Source organism: Urocampus carinirostris, chromosome 8 (genome assembly GCF_059441175.1).
Source record: "Urocampus carinirostris isolate Australia breed hairy pipefish chromosome 8, RoL_Ucar_1.0, whole genome shotgun sequence".
Taxonomy (NCBI): Eukaryota; Metazoa; Chordata; class Actinopteri; order Syngnathiformes; family Syngnathidae; genus Urocampus; species Urocampus carinirostris.
The window spans coordinates 29,193,009-29,220,744 of record NC_142356.1 but is presented as its reverse complement, the minus strand read 5'-3'; the positions used below and the strand labels follow the sequence as shown (position 1 = coordinate 29,220,744).

Sequence of the window (27,736 nt, the reverse complement as noted above, 5' to 3'; positions counted from 1 at the left end):
ACAGTTGGGAGGAATGGTGGATCCTCAAGTCAGACCAATTGGTTTGATCCAAGGGTAATCATATGTCATAGCTATTAAAAAAAGAATATAAATCTCCCCATGGGAACAACACTGCCTACAAAAACACACGCACAAAAAAGAGAGGACCTTTATTTTGACAGTAGGATATTTCACAGGGATGGCGAGGCTTTTAATAGCATCCGTGTCGTTGACATCTTTCGTCGCGCAGAAAAACTTTTATCACACGTGGAGAAAAAAAAAAAAAATTGAGTTTCCCAATGAGGGAATGGGAGTGCAAGACGGTCTTTTTGTTTTCACTGACATGCACGATCAATCGTTTGTGACTTATTGTGTGAACACAGTGTTCTGTTTGAAACGAATAACGTTGGCCTATTGTCTTTGAACTGTTATGTTAAAGCTTGGCGGGTGTGTGCATGAGGGTGCTAGGTCAGCCAGTGCGCAGGATGATGTGCACTCCGGATTCGGTAAAAACTGGACCGCTCATTTCTCCCACCTTGAGAGCAAACGAGACGTCTTCGAAGGGCTTCTGCATTTGACCTGTCGTGGACAAAACACAAACACACGTACACTGCGAAAAATGCATGAAATAGTTACAAATTTGATATTCGTTTAAGGGACAGTGTGTATTATTTGACAACCAGACATCGCTTTATTGTGTCGTGCCACAGAAAACGAGTGCTAAAAAACACAAGGAAGATTACAAATTACGCAAACTCCAAGTGACTAGTCTGCACCGCTTCGCTTCCCTTATTATTTTTCACCTGGCCTTTCACTAAGTTCTTGGGGTACTCTTAAAAAAAGTAACCTACAATTATTTAAAAAAAAAATGCACATTTATATATTTTTTAATTGAAGTCTTTTTTCACCACTAGGGGGCACTAAATAATACACACTGTCCCTTTAATTATGATTAAAAAAAAATACATTATGTTCCATGTTAAATTGATGAATAAATAAAGAAATATTAAAACATTTAATTTAATGGTTAAAAATAAACAGGCCAATTAAGTATACAGTTTTGTGAAATACAACTTTATATTCATGCTTTATTTTTTTATCAAAATATGTCAACAGAACTAAAACATGGCTTTATTAACAGATTACACGAGGTCCATTCTCCAACATGAAATCTAAAACTTAATGTTTTTTTAGTATTAAGTGCAAGCATAACTTTAGATAGCAAAAAAGTACATTTCAACCTAATAATAAAAATATAATAATAATAATTTCCTTTGTATTGTCATTCTTTGTAACAATGTACACAGAACGAAATGTCGATACACCTGACCCGTTGTAGCGAGTCGATGCAGCCGCAGCCAGAGGGCGCCGCCATTATACCAATTAGGTATGTCTCGGTCGAGGCGCGAACCAGCGACCTCCCAGTCTCAAAGCGGGCACACTACCATCTAGGCTACTGATACACATATTAAGATCTCTAATATTTCAAATTAAAATATTGTTTTTGGTAAATGTACAAGTATTTCATTTTAATACAAATTGAATATGAGCAGTTAGTCATAGTACTGCTTTCAGGTTCGTTAATTCTGTTGTTACAAATACCCAAATTTGAATAGGTTTTAATGCCAAGTCACAATTATTTGTATAGCCCTGAATCACAAGATATCTAAAAGGACTGCACAATTTACAATTACACCAAACCCTGATCTAAAACCAACAGGCGGGCAAGGAAAACCTCAAAGACCTCAGCATGATGAAAATGTGCATTGAATAAAATGATTACATTTATTAGTTCACTTTGTTATGTGCTCCTTCAAATAAGTGTGTTGTAACTGTATTGATTGTACATTATGATGGTTCTTATTAGATGAAATGTATACACTTTTTTTCTAGCCTGTTTGACATTTGACATAAATATTCCGTGTTGCACAGTCCGTTAAGAAAGTTTTACATTCAACAGCTTTGGTTTAGTGAACTCAAGTGAACTTTTTGAAAACGAGTCCTGACCTCTGCCGAAGAGTCCCAAGTCTCCGCCGTTCTTAGCGGAACTGCAGTCGCTGAACTGGGAAGCCAACTTCTCAAACTTGTCTTCGTCCGACCTGATTCTCTCAATATAACCTGAAACCGAAAACAAAAGAAAAACCCAATAAAATTCCTATTTTAAAGCCAACCTGAATGGAGATGCTGACTTACCCTGGATCAGATCGACGGCCTCCTCTTTGGACCGCGTGATGTTTTGCTCCCGCCAGGAAGACGGCCGACGAGACTTGTTGTGCTTGACCAGAAGGTGCGAGCAACGCACCTGGAAAAAAAAATTGCAAAATGGAAATTATAGTCTTAACTACGATAATTTTGCTGCTTTTTTATTTAAAGGGATTTCGGGAGATCCAATCTCTTGATTGAGACACTTTTACGGTAGCCATGTAATATTATTGTAATTGTAAAGAAAGGATAAAGACACACAACAGCCCCTTTACACATGTTGTGATTAAGGGCTGTACAAATAAACATGATTTGACACAAAATTTCAGATGTTTATATTTTGATACAGACGCTCCCCTACTTACGACCATTCGACTTAAGTAAAACGGTAGATACGAACACTTTTTGGGATGTCGAAAAATATCCGTATATTACTGTTAGTTAGATTTTGTATTGTGTGCAGGACATTATTGTAGTGCTTCTTTCCGCCGCTACCGGCGTGTGGTGGCCAGGGTTACTTTCAATTACTTTTGGATTACTCCAATACCAAATATGCTAATAAAAGACAAAATAAACTAAATATGAATAAAATAACTAAATTTTGTGCAGGCTTGGGGAGTAACGGAATGCATGGAACGGCAAAAATTATGTTGGCAAGCTGTTTGGATTTATTTTCATTTTGTTTCTGTCGCATTTTATGTTAGTTTTGACGGAGATCAAAGAGATCAAAGCCAGGAGAGAAAGCTTACCACGTGTTGTGAGTCATAATTTCATTCATATTTAGTTTATTTTGTCTTTTATTAGCATATTTGGTATTGGAGTAATCCAAAAGTATTTGAAAGTAATCCTGTTAAAGTAACTCTACCCAACCCTGGTGGTGGCGGCGCTGTGAGAGGTCACCCAGCATCCAACCGGGAGACTACAGATGTGCACGCAACGTCATCCTTCTCTGCCCCGATGATGATAAAGGGACTTTGTCGTATTTTTTTTTTATATAGAAAAAAAAGCTGTTAAATCGTTAATTGTCTAAACCTTCAATATCTTCGCTGAACTCAACACTCTGCTTCACTTAATCGGGGGGCTGCCTCCCTACTCTCAATCATTGGATACAGAAGGCAACACTGCGAAGTGAGGGCTTCCTCAATGATCCGATCAAAGCCACTCCTCCTATCCAATTGGGATTTATCATACTGAAACCACACCTAAAATCTTATGTTTTGTCACTCAGGGACAATTCCTCTGAAAACATATTTATACGTTAAGGCACTGAATGCATTCAATGTATTTCCCTCATACTACCTCATGAGCAGATGAATAGCATATAAAAATCAAAAAATAGTAATCTGCTGCCAGCTACTTATATGGATGAATGTGATCACAGGACTAAAGAAAATATTAAAAAAGGATGGCGTGCATTATTCAGGGATGTGATTTGACCAAAGTGAAATTATCTGAAAATTAGCCGGGGTTCTGGGGGCCGCGGGCACCCAGCTAGGTCCAGGGCAGTGCCCTGGTGGGGGGACAAGTGGGGCGAAGCCCCCCGGAGCTCATGGGATTTCCGTGTTTTTAAGTACTTTCAATGCACTCAGATGACAAAGAAATAGACAAAACAACAGCATCAATTTTCAATGTATTTTGAACTATCCCATATAAAATGACAGTTGAAGTCAACTCAAAATCAGTCACATTAAAAAAACATTGGACTGCCTTTGCTTTTAAAAACTATCACTGAGAATATCATCATATCTAACTCATGTGATTACTAAGTTAACACATAAATCATGTTGAAGAGTTCAAATTTCATGAAGAAATAATTTTATCATGACCAAATGAAAAGTAACTCATATTAGAACATACCACAAATGTCTTTGTTATAGCAGAAGATGTTATCTATAAATGAAAGTACAATAAGTATAGGCCCTACAGCAGGGGTCGGGAACCTTTTTGACTCAAAGAGCCATAAAAGCAAAAAATATTAATTTTATTTTGGGAAAGAGCCAAATTTACTAAATTGCTAAACCCGCGCCCCAGACAAAAGCTTAGTCTTCAGCACATTTATTTTTGATGATTTGATAAAAATGATGAAAAGAGAATAATGCCAGAGCTCCTGTCCCAAAATCAACAAACATACCACTTTAAACTTGTCTCTTTCTTGCAATGACTCAAGATCAGTTAAACTCCTTTTGACCCTTTTTTATCATACATATTGGTTTCAAAACCAGATGCAAGCATTTATTTTGTAAAAACGTCACAACATTCTGAGAATAGGGAGCCTTATGTGCTTACCTTTGGCGAGAGATGGGAAGGAGTGCTTGTACTTTTTGCATAGCTCCACCCGTCCCTCCCACTCACCCAATCAAATGACTAAGTTCTCTTCCGGTGTTTTGGCGTATTTACAGTTCTGTGGATTCATCATAAGGTATCTGAACACTGAACACAGATTACATAGTGAACTTTTATATAAAGGATTCTTTAGCGTTGTACAGCTAAAACGAGTTTTTTTTTCCCCATTTTTTGTGTGACACCTTGACTGTAAATTGTAGTGAAAAACGTGCCATATATATACTGCGAAGTAATCATTTGTCAGTAAATTTCGGTTTGGCTTTGCGTGTAACTTAACAGGATAGACGAATCAAGTTTTGGACAAGATGGAGAAATTTTGCATGCAATCAAATCTGTCTGAGCCACAGATACTCGTAGAAAGAGCCATATATGGCTCGCGAGCCATAGGTTCCCGACCCCTGCCCTACAGTAAAGTGTTGGTGTAATGTACACATGAAAATCTATTATTGTAATTGTTAAATATTTATGGCCATTTTTATTACGTTATAATATTTTCGAAAAAAAGGGGAAAACTGTCAAATCAATTTGAAAAGTTTACCACCTACCTCAAAATTCCCGATTCTATCAGCAACTGGTACAGGTTGTTGGGGTGGATCACGTCTCTCTATTACCGCTTCCGATTGTGGTGTCAATAAGGGATGGAGGCCTTAAAGTTTGGGAGTTTTCGTTTGGGCACCGATGGAATAATTTGTTGTTCTCGACTGGAGTTCTTTCACGTGTTTTTTGCTCTTTGCGTGACTTTCAAGAGCTTTGAAACCTCTCCCACCATAGTCAATGGTATCATGGCACCAAATGCAAAGCGCTTTCCCGGCACGATCGATCTTCCGAATAAAGTCACTGAACAAATTCGTCACAGTCTTCTTTCCAACATTTGTAGATCATTCCTTCTCTAACCAGTCCCATCGAAACTTGTTTTTTACAATCTTATCAATTGCTTTAACTCGCGCGTCTTTGCGTTCGATCTCGGACATCTTTCTTTAAACACACGTGTGAGAAATGAACAATGGCATACTCCTACGCCTTTATAACAAGCGCGTTTATTGGTCAACACGGAGACTTCAACCAATCGCAAGTACGTTTCATTTCAGTTACGGAAACACTAAAATGGAACGCTGTAGAGACGAAATCGTTTTTTTTACCAATTAAAAAAAATCGGAAATTTTAAAATTTTATTTTTGGAGATAAAAAAAAGCGGAATTCCGCGAATTAGCGGAAAAATCACATCCCTGATTATTTGCAAAGATAAAATTTTCTGTGGCACAACATACAGGTGTTTTCTGGCACACAGGTTAAAAAAACACATATTTAGAGATCCAAATATCACCTTATCTGGCTCTGTTCGGTTGTCTCCTGCAGCAGGTCTTTCCCATTGGCTGGCGTTGGTGACCCGGTTGAAGTAATACACCTTGCCTGCAGATAAAAGACAGTTAGTTGCTGTTGTTGTTTAGTACCAGACTTTATTTGTTGTAGAGAGAGGTGGGAACTCCAAGGACTTGCTGAGGGCAGAGGAAAGAAATGAGAAGATGATTTTAAAAATAGACAACAGGTATAGTATGTTATGCATTGTCAAGTCACATTTATTTGTATAGCCCTCAATCACCAAAAGTCAAGTCAAGTCATGTTTATTTGTATAGCCCTTAATCACAAAGAGACTATTGCAAACTACAGACAATTTTGACACCATCCCCTCATCTAAAACCTACATGAGGGCAAACAATACACATATTATCAACATAAAATCTAGGTTATTTATATGCTATAGAAGTGTGTTTTAAAGCTTAGACTAAATCATTTCCACTGAGGTTGCAGATCGAATCTCAGGGGGACGAGCATTCCACAGCACCGGGCATGGCTGCACAGACCACCATTACAACACCCCTTGACGTGAAACCAATATGAGGGCAAACGAAAAACTCATAAACCCTAGAATGAGGAAAATAAAGAAACCTTGAGAAGGGGGCGCACATGAGGTAATACCCCTTTGATGATGACCAGTTCGCAATGGATGTTAAAGAACAGTACAGAGTCTACATCAACAATGAACATAATTAAAAACTGAAATTGTGCAAAAACTGTAAATCTTTGTGTCTCAAAATCCTGGCCCATACAGCAAGTCCTAGATCAGAGGGTGTCAGACACGCGGCACGTGGGCTAGATCCAGCCTACCAGCGGTTTTAATCGGACCGCAAAATGACACAGAGAGAAGCACGAGAGAAAGCAAGCTGCAGTCTGATTCAATGTGTGTTCCCAGACAGTCGCCACTGAAAAAAAGCAACTCGAGTAGTAATTCTGAACTCTCGCTTTCTCATACACACACTATCTTTCTTGTTTTCCCCTCACTTTCTTTTGCGTTCCTTTTTTTCCTCTTTCCCATCTCTCTTCTGTTTATTTCCTACTGTCACTCTTTCTCTTCTCCATCTATATTCTCCACTCTTGCTCTTCTTTTTCTTCCTTTTTATATCCCTCTTTGTATCCCTATCTATTTCTTTTTCTGTCTTGTCCTCTTCCTCCCTTTCTTTCTCGCTTTTTTTTATTCCTGTCCCTTCTCTCCCGCTTTTTCGTTTCTCTTTCCATCAGTCTTTTGCAATAGTAAATACTCAGTTTAGAAAGACAATGGGAACTGATATTTAGACCTATTTGTTGCAAATTAAACAGCATTGTAGCAGTTTCTGTTACAGAGGAAACCCATCTGTAGAAAAGGTGAAGTCTGCGAAATCTTGCACTGATTCATTGTGTGGTATAATAAACAACACTACATTTAATGCAAGTCTAGAAAGAACGAAGAACGATTCTGAAATAATTGTTGTTTATTTGGTAAATAATATAAAATAGTTTATAAGACTTCACGATTTTTGGGGGAAAAAATTGCCATTATTTAGTATTGCAATTTTTCATTTTGAAAGAAAAGTGCATTTACTGGGCTAGTTTTCTGTGTAAGTAATTTACCCTCCTGTTGTCCTTGGGTCAAAATGTCTTTCCCAAAGACCCTGAAAATCACATTGATTTGATATTTCATTTAACTTTAAATGTTCTTTTCTTGGATTGGTCCCAAAGGCAGAAAAATGAAATGTTGTTTTTATTCACATTACCATCCATGTAAGCTGTATTTTTTTTTTTTTTTTAAAAGGTCCTTAAAATGAAGACAACACAAGGGTAATCATATAGACATGCTTTATTAAGAAAACAGTGCCCTCTTCTGGGGAACTTGTTAGGATTGCTGTCTGCTCACATGAGACTGAAACCGCAGTGTATTGCAATTACACAATCGCACTAGGTCACACCGCAAAATTAGGTTTCGGTTAATCGAGCAGCACTACTAGTTAACACCAATTATCCACATTTTAAAATTTGTTATCATGTACATTATTATGCTTAATCATTCATCATACATTAGTAACTTACACTACATATTATTACCTAGGATGAAAAGGCATCTTTTCGAAACACAAAATATTTTTTCACAAACAATGGGGGGAAAAAGAATGTCAAGTTTGGCATTCAATGTGCTTTACAGTCTCATGCAGTTTTACACCTGTGAACCAACTGACCACGCTATACAAACTTAACACTGCCCTCAGCATTTGATTTGCATATACTGTATTTATGAAAGTCAACATTTTGGATGGAAATGATCTTGACGTGCTTCTATTTTAACATACTCGTAAATTTATGGCAGGCCGGATTAAATCATCCAAAGGGCTAAATCTGACCCGTGGGCTGTATTTTTGACATCCCTGTTCAACATAGGTGGTCTTGCAGAGAGTAAATAAGAGCTGCGTTGCGTTTGCAAGGTTTATTATAACTTAATGAGGGTAATTGCAATAATTAGTAAGGGGAACAATTGACAGGTATTGTATGAGGTTGAAATCACTCAATCTGCAATTTAATGAACGAGTCATTTAGCAAGACTGCATTTGAATTGAACGTGTACGCAGCACAGTTCGGAGGTCATGGGTTCAAATCTGGCTACCAGCCAACCTGTAAAATGAAATGATCTGCATTTATATAGCGCTTTTCAAGTCAATGACTTCCCAAAGCGCTTTACAATGTGCTTCACATTTCCCAATAGCAGCCTTGCAGCCATGTAAGGCGCTAACCTGCTTATTGGGGGTATTAGGGGTTCAGTGTCTTACCCAAGGACACTTCGACATGTAACACGGACGGGCCGGGATTCGAACTGGGATCCCTTGATCCCAAGACGAGCGCTCTACCTCCTGAGCTACTGCCGCCCCTGTACAAAGTTTGCATGTTCTCCCCATGCCTGTGTCCCACATTCCAAAGACATGCATGACAGGTTAATTGACCGGTTCAAATTGTCCCTAGGTACGAATGAGCGAGTGAGTTGTCTTGTCTCCGTGTGCCCTGCGACTGGCTGGCATCCAATTCAGGGTGTCCCCTGCACACTGCCCGAAGACAGCTAGGAAGGGCTCCAGAGCCCCCACGATCCTATTGAGGATAAGCGGTAATGGTTGGATGTTTTGGATAATTTAAATCATTACTATTCGTTTTCTATCATTCTCAAGGGAAGTAAAGCAGCAGTGACGTCACGTATGGTGCAGAGCCGCGCACCAGCACCATTTTCATAGTTTTATGACACACTACAATGTAAAATTGCAACATTTTACAACTAATGGCACTTATGAGCTCACGACCATCAGGTTTTACATGGGCTAGCTTAGCTCCAATGAATCAGTAGCAATGAGATTCAACCGGCTAGCTCCCAAGCTAGGTTGCGCATTACAATGCACAGAGAGCGAACTAGCGTGTCGGTTTTCGGTTTCTCATCACGCCTGTTGAGTCACCTGAGTTACGGCTCATTCTCTTCTCCCAGCCACTTGGTAAAGCGTCCTCGTCTGCCATTGTTTCTCTATCAAGTCGCAGTATTTCTCTCCAAACTGACAAACCCAAATCGAGCGGCCAATTGCGCAGAGGGTTACGACTCTTTGCGACAATCACTTGCACGTTCACGGTTGTTGGGTTGTTTTCTCCCGGGCGCCTGCCTATCGATAGGGCGTCCCTGTCATTGGTCGATCAAAGCTGTCGGTCATTTTTTTCCTACCATTTGATCGTCTTGATGGGAGTTCCAGCTTATTTAAGAGAACCGTTTCCTTCGGCTCGGTTCAATTCAAAGAGCCTGTTCTTCTAGATCCCATCCCTGTCAACCTGTACGTTTTTGCCGTACAAAGTACGTTTATTATGTATTTTAAGACATAGATAGATAGATAGATAGATAGATAGATACTTTATTCATCCCCGAAGGGAAATTCACTTGTACGACGTACAAGAAAATCTGTACGGAAAAACGCAAATTTGTCAATTATGGGTACCTAGTTCCTCGTGTAAGAAACGGCAAATAAATCAAGTCTAACGAGTTCGCCGACAGTTTGTACAGGCATGAAGTCGTGGAGGTTGACAGGTATGGGGTCCGTACTTAAAGTCAAGTCAAGTCAGATTTATTTATATAGCCCTTAATCACAAAAATGTCTCAAAGGACTGCACAGGATTACACATACACCATTACCTGATCTTAAACCAACATGCGGGCAAGGAAAAACTCAAAACCTCAGCGTGAGGAAAAAAAAACCCTTGAGAAAGGGCCTCACAAGTGGTAATCCCCCTTTTATATGTTAATAAGAGAACCTTAAAGTCACATCTTAAGTGGACTGGGAGCCAGTGCAAGTTGGCAAATACAGGAGTAATATGCTCAAACTTTTTTGTTTTAGTCAAGAGTCTAGCTGCTGTATTCTGAACCAGCTGCAAACTTTTAAAGCTAGACATCGGGAGACCAGAAAGCAATACATTACAGTAATCGAGCTGAGAAGTAATAAACATATGAATTAGAACCTGTGCATCTGATTGGGAAAGCATCAAACGAATCTTTGCAATATTATGGAGGTGTAAGAAAGCTATTCTACTAATATTTTTCACGTGTAACTGAAACGACAGATTGGGATCAAATATAACACCTACATTTTTGATCGAGTCACTATGGGTGATATTACATTTGTCTAGGTTCAGGGCAGTGTTTGAAAACAACTCACGCTGGACCAATAATCCACATTTCACATTGACGGGGCACCAGAATCTATTGCTATGAGGAGATCATTGGTTATTTTAGCCAGGGCTGTCTCAGTAGAGTGATTTGCCCTAAATGCTGACAGGAAAGTTTCAAAAAGGTTATTTTCCGACATAAAGTCAATTAGCTGCTGTGCAACGACCTATTGAGTAATTTAGAAAAAAATGGCAGATTTGACACTGGCCTATAATTACCTAGGCTTTCTGGGTCAAGGTTAGGTCGCTTAAGCGTGGGTTTAATGACGACAGACTTGAAGGCTACAGGAACAATACCCGAGGACAACAATATATTAATAATATTAAAAACTTCAGAACAATATACAGTATTACTACTAATAATGAAACATTATGCACCAAATTGATTGTTTTTTTTGGAAACATATTAAGCTACTCTATTATAAAAGCTTTTGTGATTTCAATATACATTAAACTTTTACCGAATACAAACTTTCGAATTGTTTAAACGAAGCAAACAACACAGAGATGATGCCACTCGTATTGATCAGTCACATGTAACTTCAAGAGAAATAGAGAAAGGAAGAAAGAGAGAGAGAGATTAATAGAGAAAGAGAGAGGAAAAGATAAAGCGACAGAGAAAGGCAAATGGAGATAAAGAGAGAGAAAAAGAGTGAAAAAGGGAGAGAAAGGGGAATCAAAGAGTCAGAGGGAGAAAGAGAGTGGGAAAAAAGAGATGGAAGGATGAAGTGAGAAAAGTAGAAATAAACAATTAGGAGAGTTAGAGAGTGGGAGAGAACAAAAGAAGAAAATAGAGGAAGAATGGGAGATCAAGAGAGAAAAAAAGAGAAAGAGAAACAGAGAGAGAGGGAAAGAATGACAGGGAAAGACCGTGTGAGAGAGATATATAAAGAGAAAAACAAAGGGGAGAAAGATAAATAAAATGAGAAAGAGGAAAAGAGAGAGGGATAACAAGAGAGAAAAACAACAAGGGAAATAACAAGAAAAGACAAAGAATCAGAGAGAGAGGGAAAGAAAGAGGGAAATAGATAGAAAAAGAGAAAGACAGAGAAATAATATCAAAGGTTGAGAGAAAAGAGAAAGGAGAAATCGAGAGAAAGAGAGAGAGGGAGTGAGAGAGTGAGAAAGAGAGAGCGAAAAAGGGACAAAAAAAACAGAGAAAGATCGAGAAAGGAACCGGCTCAAGTCGTTCACTTAAAAGAGTCGGCTCATAAACCCCTTTCGTTCGCGAACGACCCATCACTGTTTGATAGGGTTTGCGCAAGCTAAAGCTAGTTTAGGAAGCGTAGAAAGAAACAGCAGCGTTAAAACTTGAATTTGAACCGTCGATTCCGAGTTTTGAGGTAATTCTGACATTTTACACACATGGACACGTTACTTTGAACTTGCAATTGTCTTTGTAATCCCTATAACGTTAAACAGAATCGCTTCAACAATGCATAGCGTGTTAGCTTGCTATCAACGAGACTTTCGTCTCAATGCTTTGACACTTGCAACACGTTTGTCTCCCCAGAGCAAGATGATCGAAGTTGTCTGCAACGATCGACTGGGCAAGAAAGTCCGGGTAAAATGCAAGTATCCTTTTCAGAAAGCATCCCAAAGCCGCAGAAATAAAAAGCCATTTTTGTGGTTCTATTACTCCAATTCCAATGTTTGAAGGATGTATTCAAGTAAGTCACTAAACATTCTAAGAAGTGTTCAATATTGGACAAGGGTTCTGGCTATACTGTATATGCAAACTCAAAAAATATTTTGGATTCATGGTTGAGGCACTTTATGGTGAAAATCCACAGAAAAAACTGTAAACACCCAGAAACGCCAGCTAAGCACTCAGAACAGTTTAGTTGGGTGGGCGCACTGTGCACTTCTCTGTCCAGCGTCGTCTGCACCGAAGGGAAATATCCTAGTATCATGGTCTGCAGTATTTTGTGACATTTTTACAAAATAACTGCTTGCACGTTGTTTTGAAACCAATATTTATGGACAAAAATAAGGTCAAAATGAGCCTTAATGAGCTTGGGTAAGGGAGACAAGTTTAAAGTGGTATTTCTTTTTTTATGGGACACAGGCTCTGACAATAATCTTATTTCATAAACTTTATTAAATCATTACCGTCACATAGAACGTGCTGAAAATTTTGATTTTGTCTTGAGAGCGGTTTGGCAATTTTGCAGAATTTTTTGTCTTAAAATACATGTTAAGGCTCCCCACGCCGAAAAAAAAATCTAAATACTTTGCTATAATGGCTCTTTGGGGCAAAGATTTCCCGACTCCTGGGCTACAAGATCATGCAGATCTATTTTTTCCCTCAATGAGTAAACCTTCCAGCTCGGAGGACACCATCGGAGACCTTAAGAAGTTGATTGCAGCCCAGACGGGGACCCGCTATGACAAAATAGTCTTGAAGAAATGGTAGGCAAACTCCATCGACTACTTCTTTTTGGGTCATTTTAAAGGGACAGAGTGTATTATTTTAAAGCCTCCACGTGGTAAAAATAAATTCAGTTATTTAAAAAGCAAAAAATACACAAGCTATCATATCAATATTTTTAAAAAAATACATCCTGGTCACAGAAATGTGCATTTATTTTACATAAAGTGATCCTTGCCTAAGGGAGCTGACATAATTGTCTGCCATCCAAAGGGGGGTAGAACGAGTTTAATTAACTCCATTACATTTACTTGAGTAAGTTTTTGGACATATTGTACTTATAGGAGTAATTTCAAATCACTATACTGGTTACCTTTACTTGAGTTTATTTGTAAAGAAGAAACTGTACTCTTACTCTGCTATATTAGGCTAAATTGAACTTGTTACCTAAATCCCCTCCATGTAAGTACGCCTCAGTCAGTCTCTGCTGAGGTGCATTTATTTTGTTTGTTTATTTTATGTAGATTTAAGTATATGAAGCAGATTATATGAATATACCAGTCTAAAGAGGTGGGTTTTGAGTCCAGACTTGAAAGTGTACAGGGTGGCAGAATTCCGAATGTCTGGTGGTAATGAGTTCCAGAGCTGGGGGGCAGAGCGGCTGAAAGCTCTGCTTCCCATAGAGCAGTGGGTACAGTGAGATGGTGGAAGATCTAAGGGTGCCGGATGGCGTGGCAATCTGAAGGAGGTCAGAGACGTACGGAGGGGGAGGGTTATGAATGGCCATTTAGGTGTAGAGGATTTTGTAGCGGATTCTATGGTGGATTGGGAGCCAGTTGAGTTGCTGAAAGACAGAGGTGTTGAGATGGCGAGAGGGGTTTTTGGTGATGATGTATTGAGGAGATTTATGGACCATCTGAAGTTTGTGGAGGAGGTCTTGAGGTAGACCGTTGAGGAGGGAATTGCAGGAGTCATGGCGATGTGACAAGGCGATGGACCAGGACATTACTTTTACTTGAGTACAATTTTTGGACACTCTACCTACCTCTGCTTCCATCTTGCTGCTACAGGAACACCCCCATCCCCAGAACTTACAAAAGGCTGGGCAAAAAAGTGACAATAACAAAGATGCAGTTTGGTCATTGCGAATAACTTTTTTTGTGTGTGTTTTGTAGCACTGATTTTTGGTTGCACTAGACAATACAGCGACATCTAGGGGTCAAATAATACACACTGTCCCTTGATCACTCATACTTATAAAAATATACAAAACCTGGTCTTGATCTGTTGTGTGTGAAGTTATTTGATTTTCTTTTCGGTACTCCTTTTCTGTGCAGGTACACCATTTTCAAGGACCACGTGTCACTGGGAGACTGTATCCTTTATACATGTTAAGGTTTTTGTTATAAGCTTATGATAGCGTCAATGGTGGTAGTGGACCATGAAATAATAACTCGTCTAATGTGTGTGACTAGTGTTCGTTCTAATAACTAGAGGTAGATGTTCAGGGTTCAAGGATCCCTTAAGGGTTGTCAGGGCACCACAACCTGTTGTGTGTCTTGGGCAAGTTCATCCTGGCAGCATTTTACTGGTTTCCGTAGTTACCAGTAGCAGAAGAAACTTTTTGATCTGACTCAGATACAACACCTTAATCCTCTGGTCGCCGTTGTTTTTCGGTGCAAAGTGTCGTCCAAAAGCCGGACCTCGGCATTGATGGGCAGCGGCATGTGACAATAAGTGATACTAGATTTTAAATGTAAATTACTGGCAAAAAAAGATTTTATTCTGAAATTATCATTATCACATTGAACTATACGCATTGCAACACTTGTGGTTTTCATATTTTTGTCGAAAAACAATCTTTGTGGCGCTTGTGTTCGTAAAGTATGGTAAAGGACTTTGCATTTTGCCTATTTTTGTATCTACATTCAAGTTATATGTTTTCAAATGTATTCATTTACCTAGATGGATAAGAAAATTAAATGTACCGAGAGGTTACGACTCACAACAGGCATTTATTTAAAATGATCCAAGAGTCTGGGTATATTTTCCATATGCACATCCTCTTTCTCTGCTAGATCTTCTTGACTGATTAACCTCTAGCTTCCACATTATCGAAAGATGGAGGTTCTTTGGCTTTACCACGACCAAATATTTGGTTCATTTCTTAAATGAAAATAAAATTTGGGCAATAACACTGAAAATGTATTACATTTTACAGTGGCTTGCGAAACAATTTGGCCCCCTTGAACTTTGTGACCTTTTGCCACATTTCAGATTTCAAACATCAAGATATAAATTTGTAATTTCTTGTGAAGCATCCACAATAAGTGGGACCCAATCATGAAGTGGAACACACTTGATTCGATATTTTAAACTTTTTTTAACCGATAAAAAAACAAAAAAGTAGATGTGCAAAATTATTATCCTTTCAGTGCTGTAAACTCTGTCCATACTTTCAGTGATGATCTCTGAATGGTTCAATGTTGATCTAAATGACTAACAATGATAAATGAAATCCACCTGTGTGAAATCAAGTCACTGTATAAATGCACCTGCACTGTGATAGTCTCAGAGGTCTATTTAAATCGCAGAGAGCATCATTAAGAACGGGGAACACACCAGGCAGGTGCGAAATACTGTTGTGGCGAAGTTTAAAGTTGGATTTGGATACAAAAAGATTTCCCAAGCTTTAAACATCCCAAGGAGCACTGTGCAAGCAATAATATTGAAATGGAAGGAGTATCAGACCACTGCAAATCTACCGAGATCAGGTCGTCCCCCTAAACTGTCAGCTTATACAAGGAGAAAACTGATCGGAGATGCAGCTAAGAGGCCCATGATCATTCTGGATGAACTGCAGAGGTCTACAGCCGAGGTGGTAGAATCTGTCCATTATAGGACTATCAGTTGTATACTGCACAAATCTGGCCTTTATGGAAGAGTGGCAAGAAGAAAGTCATTTCTTAAAGATATCCATAAAATGTGTCGTTTAAAGTTTGCCACAAGCCACCTGGGAGACACACCAAACATGCGGAAGAAGGTGCTCTGGTCAGATGAGACAAAAATCAAACTTTTTGCCAACAATGCAAGATGTTATGTTTAGCGTAAAAGCAGCACTGTTTATCACCTTCAACACACCATCCCCACAGTCAAATATGGTGCTGGCAGCATCATGGTTTGGGCCTGCTTTTCTTCAGCAAGGACAGGGAAGATGGTTAAAATTGATGGGAAGATGGATGGAGCCAAATACAGGACCATTCTAAAAGAAAACCCGACGGAGTCTGCAAAAGACCTGAGACTGGGATGGAGATTTATTTTCCAACAAGACAATGATCCCAAACATAAAGCAAAAGCTACAATGAAATGGTTCACCCAAAAACATATCAAGGTGTTAGAATGGCCAAGTCAAAGTCCAGACTTCAATGCAATTGAGAATCTGTGGAAAGAACCGAAAACTGCTGTTCACAAAAGCGTTCCATCCAACCTCACTGAGCTCGAGCTGCTTTGCAAGGAGGAATGGGCAAAAATATCAGTTTCTCGATGTGCAAAACTGCTAGACATACCCCAAGCGACTTGCAGCTGTAATCGCAGCAAAGGGTGGCGCTACAAAGTATTAACTCGATGAGGCTGAACAATTTTGCACACCCACTTTTTAGTTTTTTATTTTAAAAAGTTTAAAATATCCAATAAAATGTGTTCCACTTCATGATTGTATCATCTACTTAACACTTTTTTATTTCCACCATACATTTATCGGAGTAGCTGTGTCATTGTTGCATTTGATTCAATGCAGCTAAAATGAAGACATATATATGTTAATGATAACAAAGTCACGGCATTTGGTGGTAAAATAGTTGTTTAATATAACCACTGAATAACATACTCTGACCGTAATACACTGGAGCCTCCACAGACTCTGCCGCTATGCTGCAAGGGACAGAAGCCAAGCCAAAGAGGAGCGCGTAGGGGGGCGAGAGCAGTGCTAGGAATTAAATGGATGGAACCATTTCAAAGCAGTGGATAATTTCCGACTCTGCGGCGTCACATTTGTTTTACTTTTTAATTTTTTAGTGGCGTTTTCCATTACCGGTATATTTAATTCTTTCCTGTCCTTTATTAAGGAATATTTTTTTTAATTCTTTAATTTTTGGGGGTGATTGGGTTGAATTGGGGGGGGTGGGTTGAGCATCCCCAAAAAGGACTGGTTACGCCCATGATGTCCATAAAGAATTTTGTCCTGGGTTTTGACTTAACTCTGAGGATTCCAGATGAGATCCACGATGGCATGAACCTGGAGTTGTACTATCAGTGAAAGCAACGCTCACCGTGTTGGAAGTTTCCACCATTGTTGTTTACCAGGAATACAAATCATGTTGTGAACCACAGGATGTTGTGATTTTTTTTTTGTTTTGTTTTTTTTATATTTTGGAAATAAAGTTATTCTAACCTAACATCCTGCAAAAAGACTGATTTATTTCCTAAATGATTTGCTTGAGATAATTATGGATTGTTTACAAAAATGCAGAGTTAATTTTTTTTTTTTGTTTTTGTTTTTATTAATGATAAGGTTGTCATAATTGGGGTTGGGTAACAGCCCCAAAAGCAGGAGTGGAATTAATCCAAACTCTTGACTTTATTTTCCATATTGGCGGTCCTATACAAATGACATTCCAGATTCATATTGTGAAAATATTGAAATACATCACTGCATATGTAGTCATGCCCCAAAAGTTAAGCACCTCGGCACCCAAGTTGGACATGCCTTCGTCCCTCCAGATGAAACGGGACACAAGGAAACGGCCATGTCACTCGGGTCAGAGTGACACAACTCACTCTTCTGTTCAACAGCAGGGCCCGACAGCTTTCACTGGATTACCCCTGCCGCATCATACAGGTGCCCTGCCCATCCCTTACATCACAGGTGTCAAATAGGCGGCCTGCGGGCCATATCAGGCCCGCTAAGGGATATAATCCGGCCCGTGAGACAACACTCAGAGAAGCGCAAGAGAAAAACAAGCTGCAGGTTGAAATATGTCAACTTGATGTTGCCAAAGCCAGGTACCTCTCACAAAGACACTGTACTTGTATTTATTTCTCTCTCTGTCTCTCTTCCACACCTTTTCTCCCACTGTCTCTGTCTCTTTCATTCTCTCTTTTCCACCCCTTTTCTCCCACTCTCTCTTTCTCTCTTCATACAATTTGCGCTTTCTTTTCTCTCGTTCTGTCTTTCTATTTCTCTTTAGATTTCTTTCTTCCTCACCCTTTCTTCCCCCTCTCTCACGACTTTTTATCTTTTGTTTCTCACGCTCTCTCCCTCTCTGTTTCTTTCTTTTTCCCACCCTCTCTCTGTGTCCCTCCTTCTTTCTCTTATTTCTTTATCTCTCTTTTTCTTTCTCTTCAATCTACCAGTCCGGAGCCCGACAGAATGTTTGTTCTATCGTGTGGCCCCCGAGTTAAAATGAGTTTGTCACCCCTGCCTTAGAACATGTCTAAACATCCCACTATCCTGTGGTGAGGGGCCTTCTCCCCCTGGGAGGTGTGAGAATTCTCCCACCTTGGTCCGCTCCGTGTCATAAGAGGCGACTAAAGTGGAGGGAGCGACGGGACTGGGGATCCTCTCCTCTCTATACTCCCTAAGAGACAGCAATGCAAAAAAAGGGCAGGAGACCGAAATGTCTCGCAAACCCTAGTTATAGGGTCACTAAATGTGGAAGCCTTGGTAATATAACATACAAAAAAAACTGCTTATCAAGATGTCAGTGTGTCCAAAGTCAAAGAAAAAAAAGGCACGTGTGGCTATAATTTAGTTGTGTCATAGCACCCCCTAACGACATAATCTTTAAGTGCACTTTTAAGTCTTTGTGAATAAATAGCACGCTGTTTTATTTTAACACTCGGGTGCTTTGTTAATAATAATAATAATAATTTCCTTTGTATTGTCATTCTTTGTAACAATGTACACAGAACGAAATGTCGATACACCTGACCCGTTGTAGCGCGTCGATGCGGTGAATGTTGAAATGGGTTCAATAAAAATACGTAAAGGAAAACACTGTGGGCATTTTTCATTCCTCATTTAAAATTGACAATGTAATATGGGCGTATTGATAACATATAAAGTGAGTGTGCCCATAAATTCTCATCGGGACAGTTATTTCATTTGTTATTCTGTTCTTTGAATCGACGCTATCTTTATTAATTATTTAATGATGTGATTAGATGCATGTAAAAATAAGTCTTGGTAACTCGCCTACTAATTTGTCCTTTTGTAAAATTCACGTTTTTACTTCAAATGCACTAAGTCACGTATTTCTCTTGAAATTTTCCTCCATAACTTTTGTGTTTTTGATTAAATGCAAATGTCGCAATACATCATTTTCACTTGCCGATTTATAGATGTCGAACCTCCTGTGTGGGTTCAAATCCAGCTACCGGACTTACTGTGCGGAGTTTGTATGTTCTCCCCGTGCTTGCGTGGGTTTCCTCCCACATTCCAAAGACATGCATTTCATGTGGATTGGCCAGTACAAATTGTCCCTAGGTGTGAATGAGCGAGCGAGTTGTCTGTCCCTGTGTACCCTGCGATTGGCTGGCAACCAGTTCAGGGTGTCCCCTGCCCACTGCCCGATGATTGCTGGGATGGGCCCCAGCACCCCCGCGACCCTACTGAGGATAAGCGGTGCAGCTAATGAGATGAGAGATGAGATATTGCAATCTCAGAATATTTTCCACTCCCAGTATTAACCGATCCGAGATCAGCTTGAACGATATGCGTACAGTATCTCTCAGTAGCCTAGATGGTAAGGCGCCCGCTTTGAGACTGGGAGGTCGGTGGTTCGCGCCCCGGCCGAGTCATTCCTAAGACTTAAAAAGTGGTCAGCGGCGCCCTCTGTTGGCTGCGGCTGCATTGGCTCGCTACAACGGGTCAGGTGCAATCGACATTTCGTTCTGTGTACATTGTTACACAGAATGACAATACAAGGAAATTATTATTATTATTATTTTAAAGGGAAAATGTGATTTCGCTTTTCTTAGTGTTAAAAACTGTAGCCTATTACAAAAACAATATTGATTTGAATGATAAGCAAAAGATGCGTGACTGTCTTATAAAATACTCATAGGTCAAGAAATTTGTATTTGATATAACATGAGGCTCACCTAGAGGGAGCTGTCTGCCAACTTGCTACTAAAGGTACTCCCCCAAAAACCAAGACCCCGTGAAAGGCTGGGCAAAGTTTGTAGGCTTAATGTATGGAAAAATATCAATGCAATGTTTAATAAAAAGTGTTAAAAAAACAGTTTGTATTTTTCCTTGTGCCTTGTAGCACTCCTTATATACCCAATACAGGCACACCCCGTGTTCAAATATTACACACAATGTCCCTTTAAACATAAACAAAATCATTTCTTAAATACATTTCCTTGTATCCCCTTATCAGCAGATAATCTGTGTTTAAAAAGGAAAACAATTGTCATTTGCTTCCACCTACTAATATGGATGAATGTTTCAGTAACTCAGCTGATCACCGGAAGAAACCAAATACTGTAAACTGAACAATAGCATGCTTCTTTGTAGGGAAAAAAATGGAGAATTTCCTAAGGAACACTAGAGAATTTTCCCGGCACACTAGTTCAAAAACGCCGCAATACTGATTTAATTTATCTCCCATCACATGATTAGATGGGAACATGCTTTAAAAATACTCCTGCTCATGGTCATAAGGATACATTTATTCACATGAGGAGGAGACAAGAGTCACAGTTTCAGCAAAATCTCATCCGTTATGTCAGCTGTAGTCCGGGTAGTCCTCGTCCACGTAGTTGGCGGGAAAGAAACCCACCTGAGCAACAACAAATGTGCTCAAAGTGAGATGCATCCACATGTGCATTTTTATGTTTTTGTTTTTTCGCTCACCTTGCCATAGACTTCTCCTTTCCACCAGCCGCTTTGGCCTTTCCTGGACAGGATCCTGATGGTATCTCCTTGGCGCAGGGACAGTTCAGAGCGGTCACGGGCTGAAAAGTCGTACCTGGCCCTCGCCATTCCGAAGTTCCGTGTACCGCTTCCTGTTGTGCAATGTGTTTGGGATAAGTTTTCAAATGCCGCATCCCACCTTTGAGGTGAAATACTGCTATCCTTATAGTTTTTTTCCCCTGACCGGTGAAGCGTGACGGCGAGAACTGTGGCTTAATGTCCAATGTGGCTAATACAAAAACAAAGTTAAGTTTCTTACGTAAATTTGTGCATGCAACTTTTAATAAGGTCCACTCCGTAACTTGGAATTTATGGTACATCAACTTTAGCCATATTTTCATATTGTTGTGCTAACCACACGAGTTCAGTAGTTAATGATTCCCAGATTTATTATTACACAGCTGCCAAACATTGAAAATCATATTTCAGAATGTAAGAGAATTTACAAATATTTCAATGTCTCATTTAAGAGTACATTTTTTAAGTCGGAAGTGGTTCTCATACAAAAAACTGCACACCAAACCTGCTGTTACTCCAAGTGTCCAGCAGATAGCAGTAATGCCTTATAAATAACCAAAGAACAATTTCATCTCATCTCATTAGCCACACCGCTTATCCTCAGTAGGGTCGCGGGGGTGCTGGAGCCCATCCCAGCAATCATCGGGCAGTGGGCAGGGGACACCCTGATCTGGTTGCCACCCAATCGCAGGGCACACGGGGAAAGACAACTCACTCGCTCATTCACACCTAGGGACAATTTGGACCGGCCAATTCACCTGAAATGCATGTTTTTGGAATGTGGGAGGAAACCGGAAGGCCCGGAGGAAACCCACGCAAGCATGGGGAGAACACACAAACTCCGCACAGGAAGTCTGGAGCTTTGAACCCACGCAGGAGGTTCCTAAGACATGAACTGTGCCGCACATGCGCTAACCACTGCGCCGCCGATCTGTTATCAAACAGGTGCATAGAACTCCTTTTGCTAACCCATCACATAAAGCTACAACTTGAAGGCCACTGGCCATTTTATGAAGATGCCTATCTATTTTCAAACAACTGCTGTGACCTATCACATGAATCATTCAAAGGAATTTAAAAAAAAGGTACGGCCTTCAAGTATATTGCTATGTTAGCTTGCCTCCTAGTGGAAGAGTGTACTCTCTTCTTTCCAAGTTTATTGTTAGGTTGAAGTGCTCTTTAGTGGCCAGCAGTGTATATCACACCATGTAACCAAATAAATCGTACAATCAGAATACTCTTAAGTGCACGTGGTTTATTCTGTCCTCCAAGAAGGGCGCTCACGCTTCAGTCTGTGGAATCCATTGACAATTTTGCCTAGTAAATAAATTCAAATTAAGAGTATTTAAAAAGTGCGGGTTTATATGATAGTTCATGTATTTTATTTAAATGAGATTTTTTTTAACACTAGGAGGCGCCTGTTAATAAACAATGTCTCTTTAAGCACAAAAGGTATCACAAACCCTTGGCTGCATCGCGTTGCTTGCAGTAGCTGTCGTGCTCAGCTTGCTTGTATGGTGTGCTCAGCATGCTGTCCACATCCTTGACACACTCTTTCAGGGAGGTCTGCTGGTAGAACTCAATCATCTCCTGCAACAAAGACTTGATCATTGCTAGAAATACAGATACAATGACAAAATATGTATTTTTATACTTTATACTTAAGTCTCAAGACTGTTTGCTGCGTTGGATAGGTTTTTGAGAAGCCCGCGCCCTAAACTGTCTTGATCTACGAGACTCACCACCAAACATTTGAAGGCCTTCTTCTCGTTGATGCGGAAGAGTCCGTCACAGGAGGTGATTTTAATATGTTTGATGTCCATGTTGGACCTGTTCAAATCAGATCATATCATACGTTTACTGACATCATTTTTATTGACTACAATCATTTTCGTGAGGTGTGTTCATAACACATATTGCTAATGCGCATGACAAAACTATTTAGAAAGACATCCGTTTTCAGTACTCGTCAGACTTTTTTCATAATGGAGGATTACCTATGTACAGTTTATACTGTACATTACTTTCTAGCTCTGCTATCGAGGCAGAGGGCAATAGTGAGACGAAGGATTCTGATTTGGCGCACACCTCAACCCCAAACAATAGATCGAATTATAGTCTTAAGAAGGGGTCTCAAACTCAATCAACTTGGGGGTCGCCGGAGCTAGGGTCTGGGTGAGGTTGGGCCAAATCGTTTTTTCCACAAAGATTTCAGAGAAAAAACATTACCCTGTTTTTGAATATCAATTTTTTCCCAATACTCAACACAAAATAAGATCTAAAGATAAAAAATATTTAAAAAATTATATAAAAAGCATCAATCAGTAATAAAGTCATCCATATTAAGCTAAAGGGATTGTGTGTTTTTTAATGCCTCCTAGGGGTAAAAAGGTAATTCCTTAAAAAGAAAAAGGACTATTAATTTAAATAGTTGGCAAAAAAATATACAAACAATCATAAAGATGTGCATTTTTTCAGTACTGGTATATTGAGATATTAGCATTTATTTTACATAGCATGAGCCCCACCTATAGTGAGCTGACATAATTGTCTGCCATCTTGCTGCTAATGGTACCCCCCCAAAAAATCTGTCTGGGCAGAAAAAAAAATCAATAAAAAAAAATGTTGTTTTGAGGTCACTTTGAATCTGTTATTTTCATTCTTACTTGTGATTTCTAACACTCATTTTAGGTTGCACAACAGAGTACCAAGACATATAGCGGTCAAATAATACACACTGCCCCTTTAACTTTTTCATTAAGGGGAGGCCCGGGAGTTTGAGACCCCTGGTCAAGCCATTCAGTATGTTTTTTCTCGTTGCGTGGACTTTTTTCATAATGGAGGATTACCTATGTACAGTTTATACTGTACATTACTTTCTAGCTCTGCTATGTGACTGTGCCTCACCTGACATGAACCTCACAACATGTCACTGAAAAGAGGGTTTGAAAATGGCTAATGGGAAAATGAGAAATCGATTTTGCACAAAACGGCAAGTATCAGTCCACAACCTCTTTTGGTGAGGTCAGAACTTTTGAACTGCAGCGCTGACTGAGTCTTACTTGATGCTGATGGCAAACTCGCCACCGTCCTTCTGCCGCACCAGGTAGGTCCCCTCGGAGCGGGACAGGAGCAGGTCTTTGGCAGCGGCTCGGTCCATGTTGCCCGCAAACCTTTGAGCAACACACAAACAATGATGTGAAATGAGTGAATGATAAAAGTTTGATCAAAAAGCGGAGATATTGGCTTTTCTGAAGAAGACTAAGGGTTTGAATTGGTTTTTATCATATCATGTTTTAGAGCAGGGCTCTGGGGCTGGATACAGACTTTCTGTTCTCAGGTGGGATGGATCAATAAAATGTCAACTCAAAATTTTCAGCTTTGTTTTTCAGGATGCTTTATCATTCCACCTAAATTAGTGACATGGGGCGATCTTTTCTAAAACCAATACATATATTCACAAACAACAGGGAAAGAAGATTTTCATCTTTGGCAAAGGATGTGTCAGCTAGTTTTCTTTAACAGTTAAGTGAATGCAGTTTTTACACCTGAATCACCTCACCACACATTCAATACTGCCCTCTAGTGGCTCGTGAGAGCACTTAGTTAGCGTTCATTTAAAATTCATAACTTTTGATAGAAAATACCTACAACTTCGTACACCATTTTCTTGGCCAATTTCAAGCACGTTTTAAGCACTCGGGGGGGGGGGGGGGGGGGGGGGGGGGAAGAAGGGGGCAGTGGCTGGTGAACCAAGGGGGGTGCCAGCCTGCAAAGGTTTGGGAACCATTGCTTTAAAGCAGGTGGGGCTAACAAGTTTGACACGAAGAGCCGAAATTTTTAACCGTGAGAGTCAAAGAGCCACACCACACACTGACTTGCCATGACAGACAGACACACACAAACACACACAATTAAAAACATTATTTTCCATAACACACTGCTCTCCTTACAATACAACAAGTATTGTTGTTGTGTTGATTTCAAGGAAAGTGTCCACCCTCAATACACACAAAAAACTAAACATGAAACAAGGCAAAGAGCCACAGTACAGTATATAGAAAATATGATGAGGCAAAGAGACGCATTCTTATTGGCCGAGAGCCGCATGCCACGTGTTCGCCACCCCTGCTTTAAAGGAAGAAATCCAGTGCTTATCAAGGCAACATTTTTGTTTTTGTTGTCTTTGATGACTGAAAAATGTCTCTACCTTGCTGTTTGAACATACTTTGTGCCATTTTGAGCTGCTCCTATCAATTGTCTACGATGTTTTTGTGTTAATGGGCTGCTATAAACTGACATCAATTCTCCCATTCAGCTTCAACAATGCACGCGCAGCTTCAATACGTCACACTTGTTTCAAGGAAAGGGCTCTATGAGGTTTGGCTAATAATTAATTTCAATATGGAAGACAACAAAAGAAAAAAAGTACTGTTTGTATAAACCCACAAAAATGAGCCAAATTTGGACCTACAGTGGAACCTCGGTTCTCGACCATAATCCGTTCCAGAACCCTGTTCGAAAACCGATTTGTTCAATCACCGAAATCGTTTTTCCCATTAAAAGTAATGTAAATCATTTTTAATCTGTTCCAACACCCTGAATGTTTACCATGAACGTAAACATGAAGCTAACCCAGGCTAATCGTACGTTCGCGTTAGTGTAATCTTCCGTACGAAAGATTACGCTAACATGAACGTGTAAAAATAAAAAAATCTGGTCATTTACACTTCATTTAGCACCCGGGTCTCAACAACAAGTGGCTAGCGCTTCATTGGAAATGGGGCTCCGTTACAACACTCTGAATATTTTACGTAAACAAAGCTAACCCAGACTAATCTTACGTTCGCGTTATCGTAATCTGCCGTACGAAAGATTACGCTAACATGAACGTGTAAAAATAAACAAAGGGTGAAGAAAAGAATTATGAATAGGATTTCTTACCTTTGTGGTGCTCAGCAGAAGCCATGCTGTATGTATAGCAAGATCGGAAACTCGCACACCTTCTTCATTTTTTCTCTATTATTTCTTTCTTAAATGCAATAGTTGTACGCACTACTCTTCTTTTTTCACCTGTAGCAACTTTGCTGCTTGCACCGACCTTCTTCGGAGGCATAATTAGGGGCTAAAACACTTGGTACACCTATAATAAAAGCGAAAGCAAAACGAAACATGTCCACACGTGATAATAGTTCTTCACGAGGCGTGGGGGCAATCTACACCCGTACGCCGCTCAGCATCGCACCCTAGCGTACCGGCGTTCGAACTCCGATTATTTGACCTAACAGCGAAGCAAGAATTTCTCAAAATTTTTGGTCGAGAACCAATTTGTTCGAACTGAGAGGCGTTTCAAAAACCGAGGTTCCACTGTATTTTAATCATTTTTCTCCGAGGCAGAGTGCTTTCAGTCGACTGCTGATCTTTTGATTTACTTATTTTAATTTATGTCTTTTGCGTGTTTTCAGAGGACCGGTATCTAAATTGATTCAAATGGAATTGTAAATAGTTATTTTGAGGGGTATAATTTATTTATAGCTCTGAACCGTTAATATTTTTCCTTATTATTTATATTTTACTGTTTTGTAGGGATTTTGTGTAGTTGTTCAACTTTAAGTCTCTTAAGATTGTGCTGTATTTTACAATTTGTTTTGTAGATCTGTGAATGTTTTAATTTATATTTGATGTGTTTTTCAGGGATCCCATGCAAATCGTATAAAATGACTAATTACTAAATAATTTTGTGCATAATGATAGATAGATAGATACTTTATTCATCCCCTAAGGGAAATTCATATTTCCAGCAGCATCCCTGAGCTGAGAACAGTACAATAATAAAGCCAAAAGAATACAATATACAAATACCCAGTGTGACGTGCAAATGCCCACTGTAGCGTGTTATATAGAGTAACTAAATAGTGCTACACAGAATACATATGGCAGTAAGATTCGGTAATATCCAATGTAGGTGGTGTGGTTTAATGTGGGCCTTTACTCTGCTGGGTGGAGTTAAAGAGCCTCATGGCATGAGGAAGAAAAGATCTCTTCAGTCTGTCCGTAGTACAAGACAGTGACAGCAGTCTGTCGCTGAAACTGCTCTTCTGTCTGGAGATAATACTGTGTAGTGGATGCGATGGATTGTCCATGATTGACCTCAGCTTTTTCAGTGCTCGTCTCTCAGCTACTGTTGTTAGGCTGTCCAGCTCTTTGCCCACAACAGAGCTCGCTTTCCTAGCCCTGTTGTGGGCAGAGAGCTTATCATTGATAATATATCATTAAAAGCAGGCTGTTCTCAGTGAGCCGAGCCAAATAGAGCTGTCCTCTTGGGTGCGCCAAAATGATAAGCTACCATAGCAGGTGTGTTGGCGTCATTTTCACGCACTTTTTTTTAACTTTTTCTTAATTTTTTTTGTGAGGCCTATAGAGTTAGACCGCCCAAAAACATGGCAATGCCAACAACTTCAAGCATTTTCATGACCTTGAATACACAACATTAAAATTCAAGCATTTTCAAGGATTTCAAGCACCCAAACAAACCCTGTACCTAGAGATTCACCCCCCCCCCCCCCCCCCTCTCATACTCTGGATCTGTCCCGCGGGATGTATGTTTGACTTGCCCTCTTTAGAATAAGTCAAATAAGAATATTTTCATATTTTTCAATAATTTGCTACTGTGTGTCAATACGTTTTTGTCGGACTCACCAGCTGAAAGGAGACAGGTCGGGTGGGGGCCTCTGTAGGAAACAAATGACATCAGAGTGACGTCAGGTATGGTGTTAAGCTTGGTAGACTAAAAA

At 39.7% G+C, this 27,736-nt stretch overlaps 3 protein-coding genes across 10 annotated transcripts in view; 1 reads left to right on the top strand and 2 right to left on the bottom strand.

Moving 5' to 3' along the window:
- Positions 1-134: 134 nt before the first annotated feature.
- On the bottom strand, positions 135-9,502 carry pin1 (peptidylprolyl cis/trans isomerase, NIMA-interacting 1). Its single transcript, XM_088343153.1, has 5 exons — positions 9,327-9,502; positions 5,849-5,934; positions 2,173-2,281; positions 1,987-2,097; positions 135-558 (listed from the first exon to the last, which is right to left on the bottom strand). Exons 1-5 carry the CDS (start codon positions 9,382-9,384, stop codon positions 449-451), a joined length of 474 nt encoding a protein of 157 aa, XP_088199279.1. The 5' UTR covers positions 9,385-9,502; the 3' UTR covers positions 135-448.
- Positions 9,503-11,804: 2,302 nt separating this feature from the next.
- On the top strand, positions 11,805-17,334 carry ubl5 (ubiquitin like protein 5). The gene is made up of 5 exons (XM_088343152.1): positions 11,805-11,918; positions 12,089-12,150; positions 12,904-12,987; positions 14,284-14,321; positions 17,218-17,334. The coding sequence occupies exons 2-5, from the start codon at positions 12,095-12,097 to the stop codon at positions 17,259-17,261; spliced, it is 222 nt and encodes a 73-aa protein (XP_088199278.1). The 5' UTR covers positions 11,805-11,918; positions 12,089-12,094; the 3' UTR covers positions 17,262-17,334.
- A 3,325-nt stretch (positions 17,335-20,659) lies between these two features.
- The window catches only part of vav1 (vav guanine nucleotide exchange factor 1), a 45,449-nt gene continuing 38,372 nt past the window's right edge, over positions 20,660-27,736 (bottom strand). For all 8 annotated transcript variants that reach the window (XM_088342239.1, XM_088342247.1, XM_088342243.1 and 5 more), the window contains 6 exons: positions 27,642-27,673; positions 24,005-24,115; positions 22,685-22,772; positions 22,406-22,532; positions 20,865-21,016; positions 20,660-20,790 (listed from right to left, as the gene is read on the bottom strand). In XM_088342239.1, coding sequence (XP_088198365.1) covers positions 20,737-20,790; positions 20,865-21,016; positions 22,406-22,532; positions 22,685-22,772; positions 24,005-24,115; positions 27,642-27,673 — 564 coding nt within the window. In that variant the 3' untranslated portion in view covers positions 20,660-20,736. The remainder of the gene's footprint in view (positions 20,791-20,864; positions 21,017-22,405; positions 22,533-22,684; positions 22,773-24,004; positions 24,116-27,641; positions 27,674-27,736) is intronic.

What these genes read in the sequence shown, in the direction of transcription:
- pin1 (XM_088343153.1), bottom strand. Translation starts at nt 9,384, where the DNA reads ATGGCAGACGAGGACGCTTTACCAAGTGGCTGGGAGAAGAGAATGAGC. An exon ending in ACCGAACAGAGCCAGATAAG is followed by an intron (nt 2,282 to 5,848) that starts GTGATATTTGGA and finishes TTTTTTTTCCAG; the next exon opens with GTGCGTTGCTCGCACCTTCT. An exon ending in CTTGGGACTCTTCGGCAGAG is followed by an intron (nt 559 to 1,986) that starts GTCAGGACTCGT and finishes TGTCCACGACAG; the next exon opens with GTCAAATGCAGAAGCCCTTC.
- ubl5 (XM_088343152.1), top strand. Translation starts at nt 12,095, where the DNA reads ATGATCGAAGTTGTCTGCAACGATCGACTGGGCAAGAAAGTCCGGGTA. An exon ending in AAAATAGTCTTGAAGAAATG is followed by an intron (nt 12,988 to 14,283) that starts GTAGGCAAACTC and finishes TTTTCTGTGCAG; the next exon opens with GTACACCATTTTCAAGGACC. An exon ending in CCACGTGTCACTGGGAGACT is followed by an intron (nt 14,322 to 17,217) that starts GTATCCTTTATA and finishes TGAGGATTCCAG; the next exon opens with ATGAGATCCACGATGGCATG.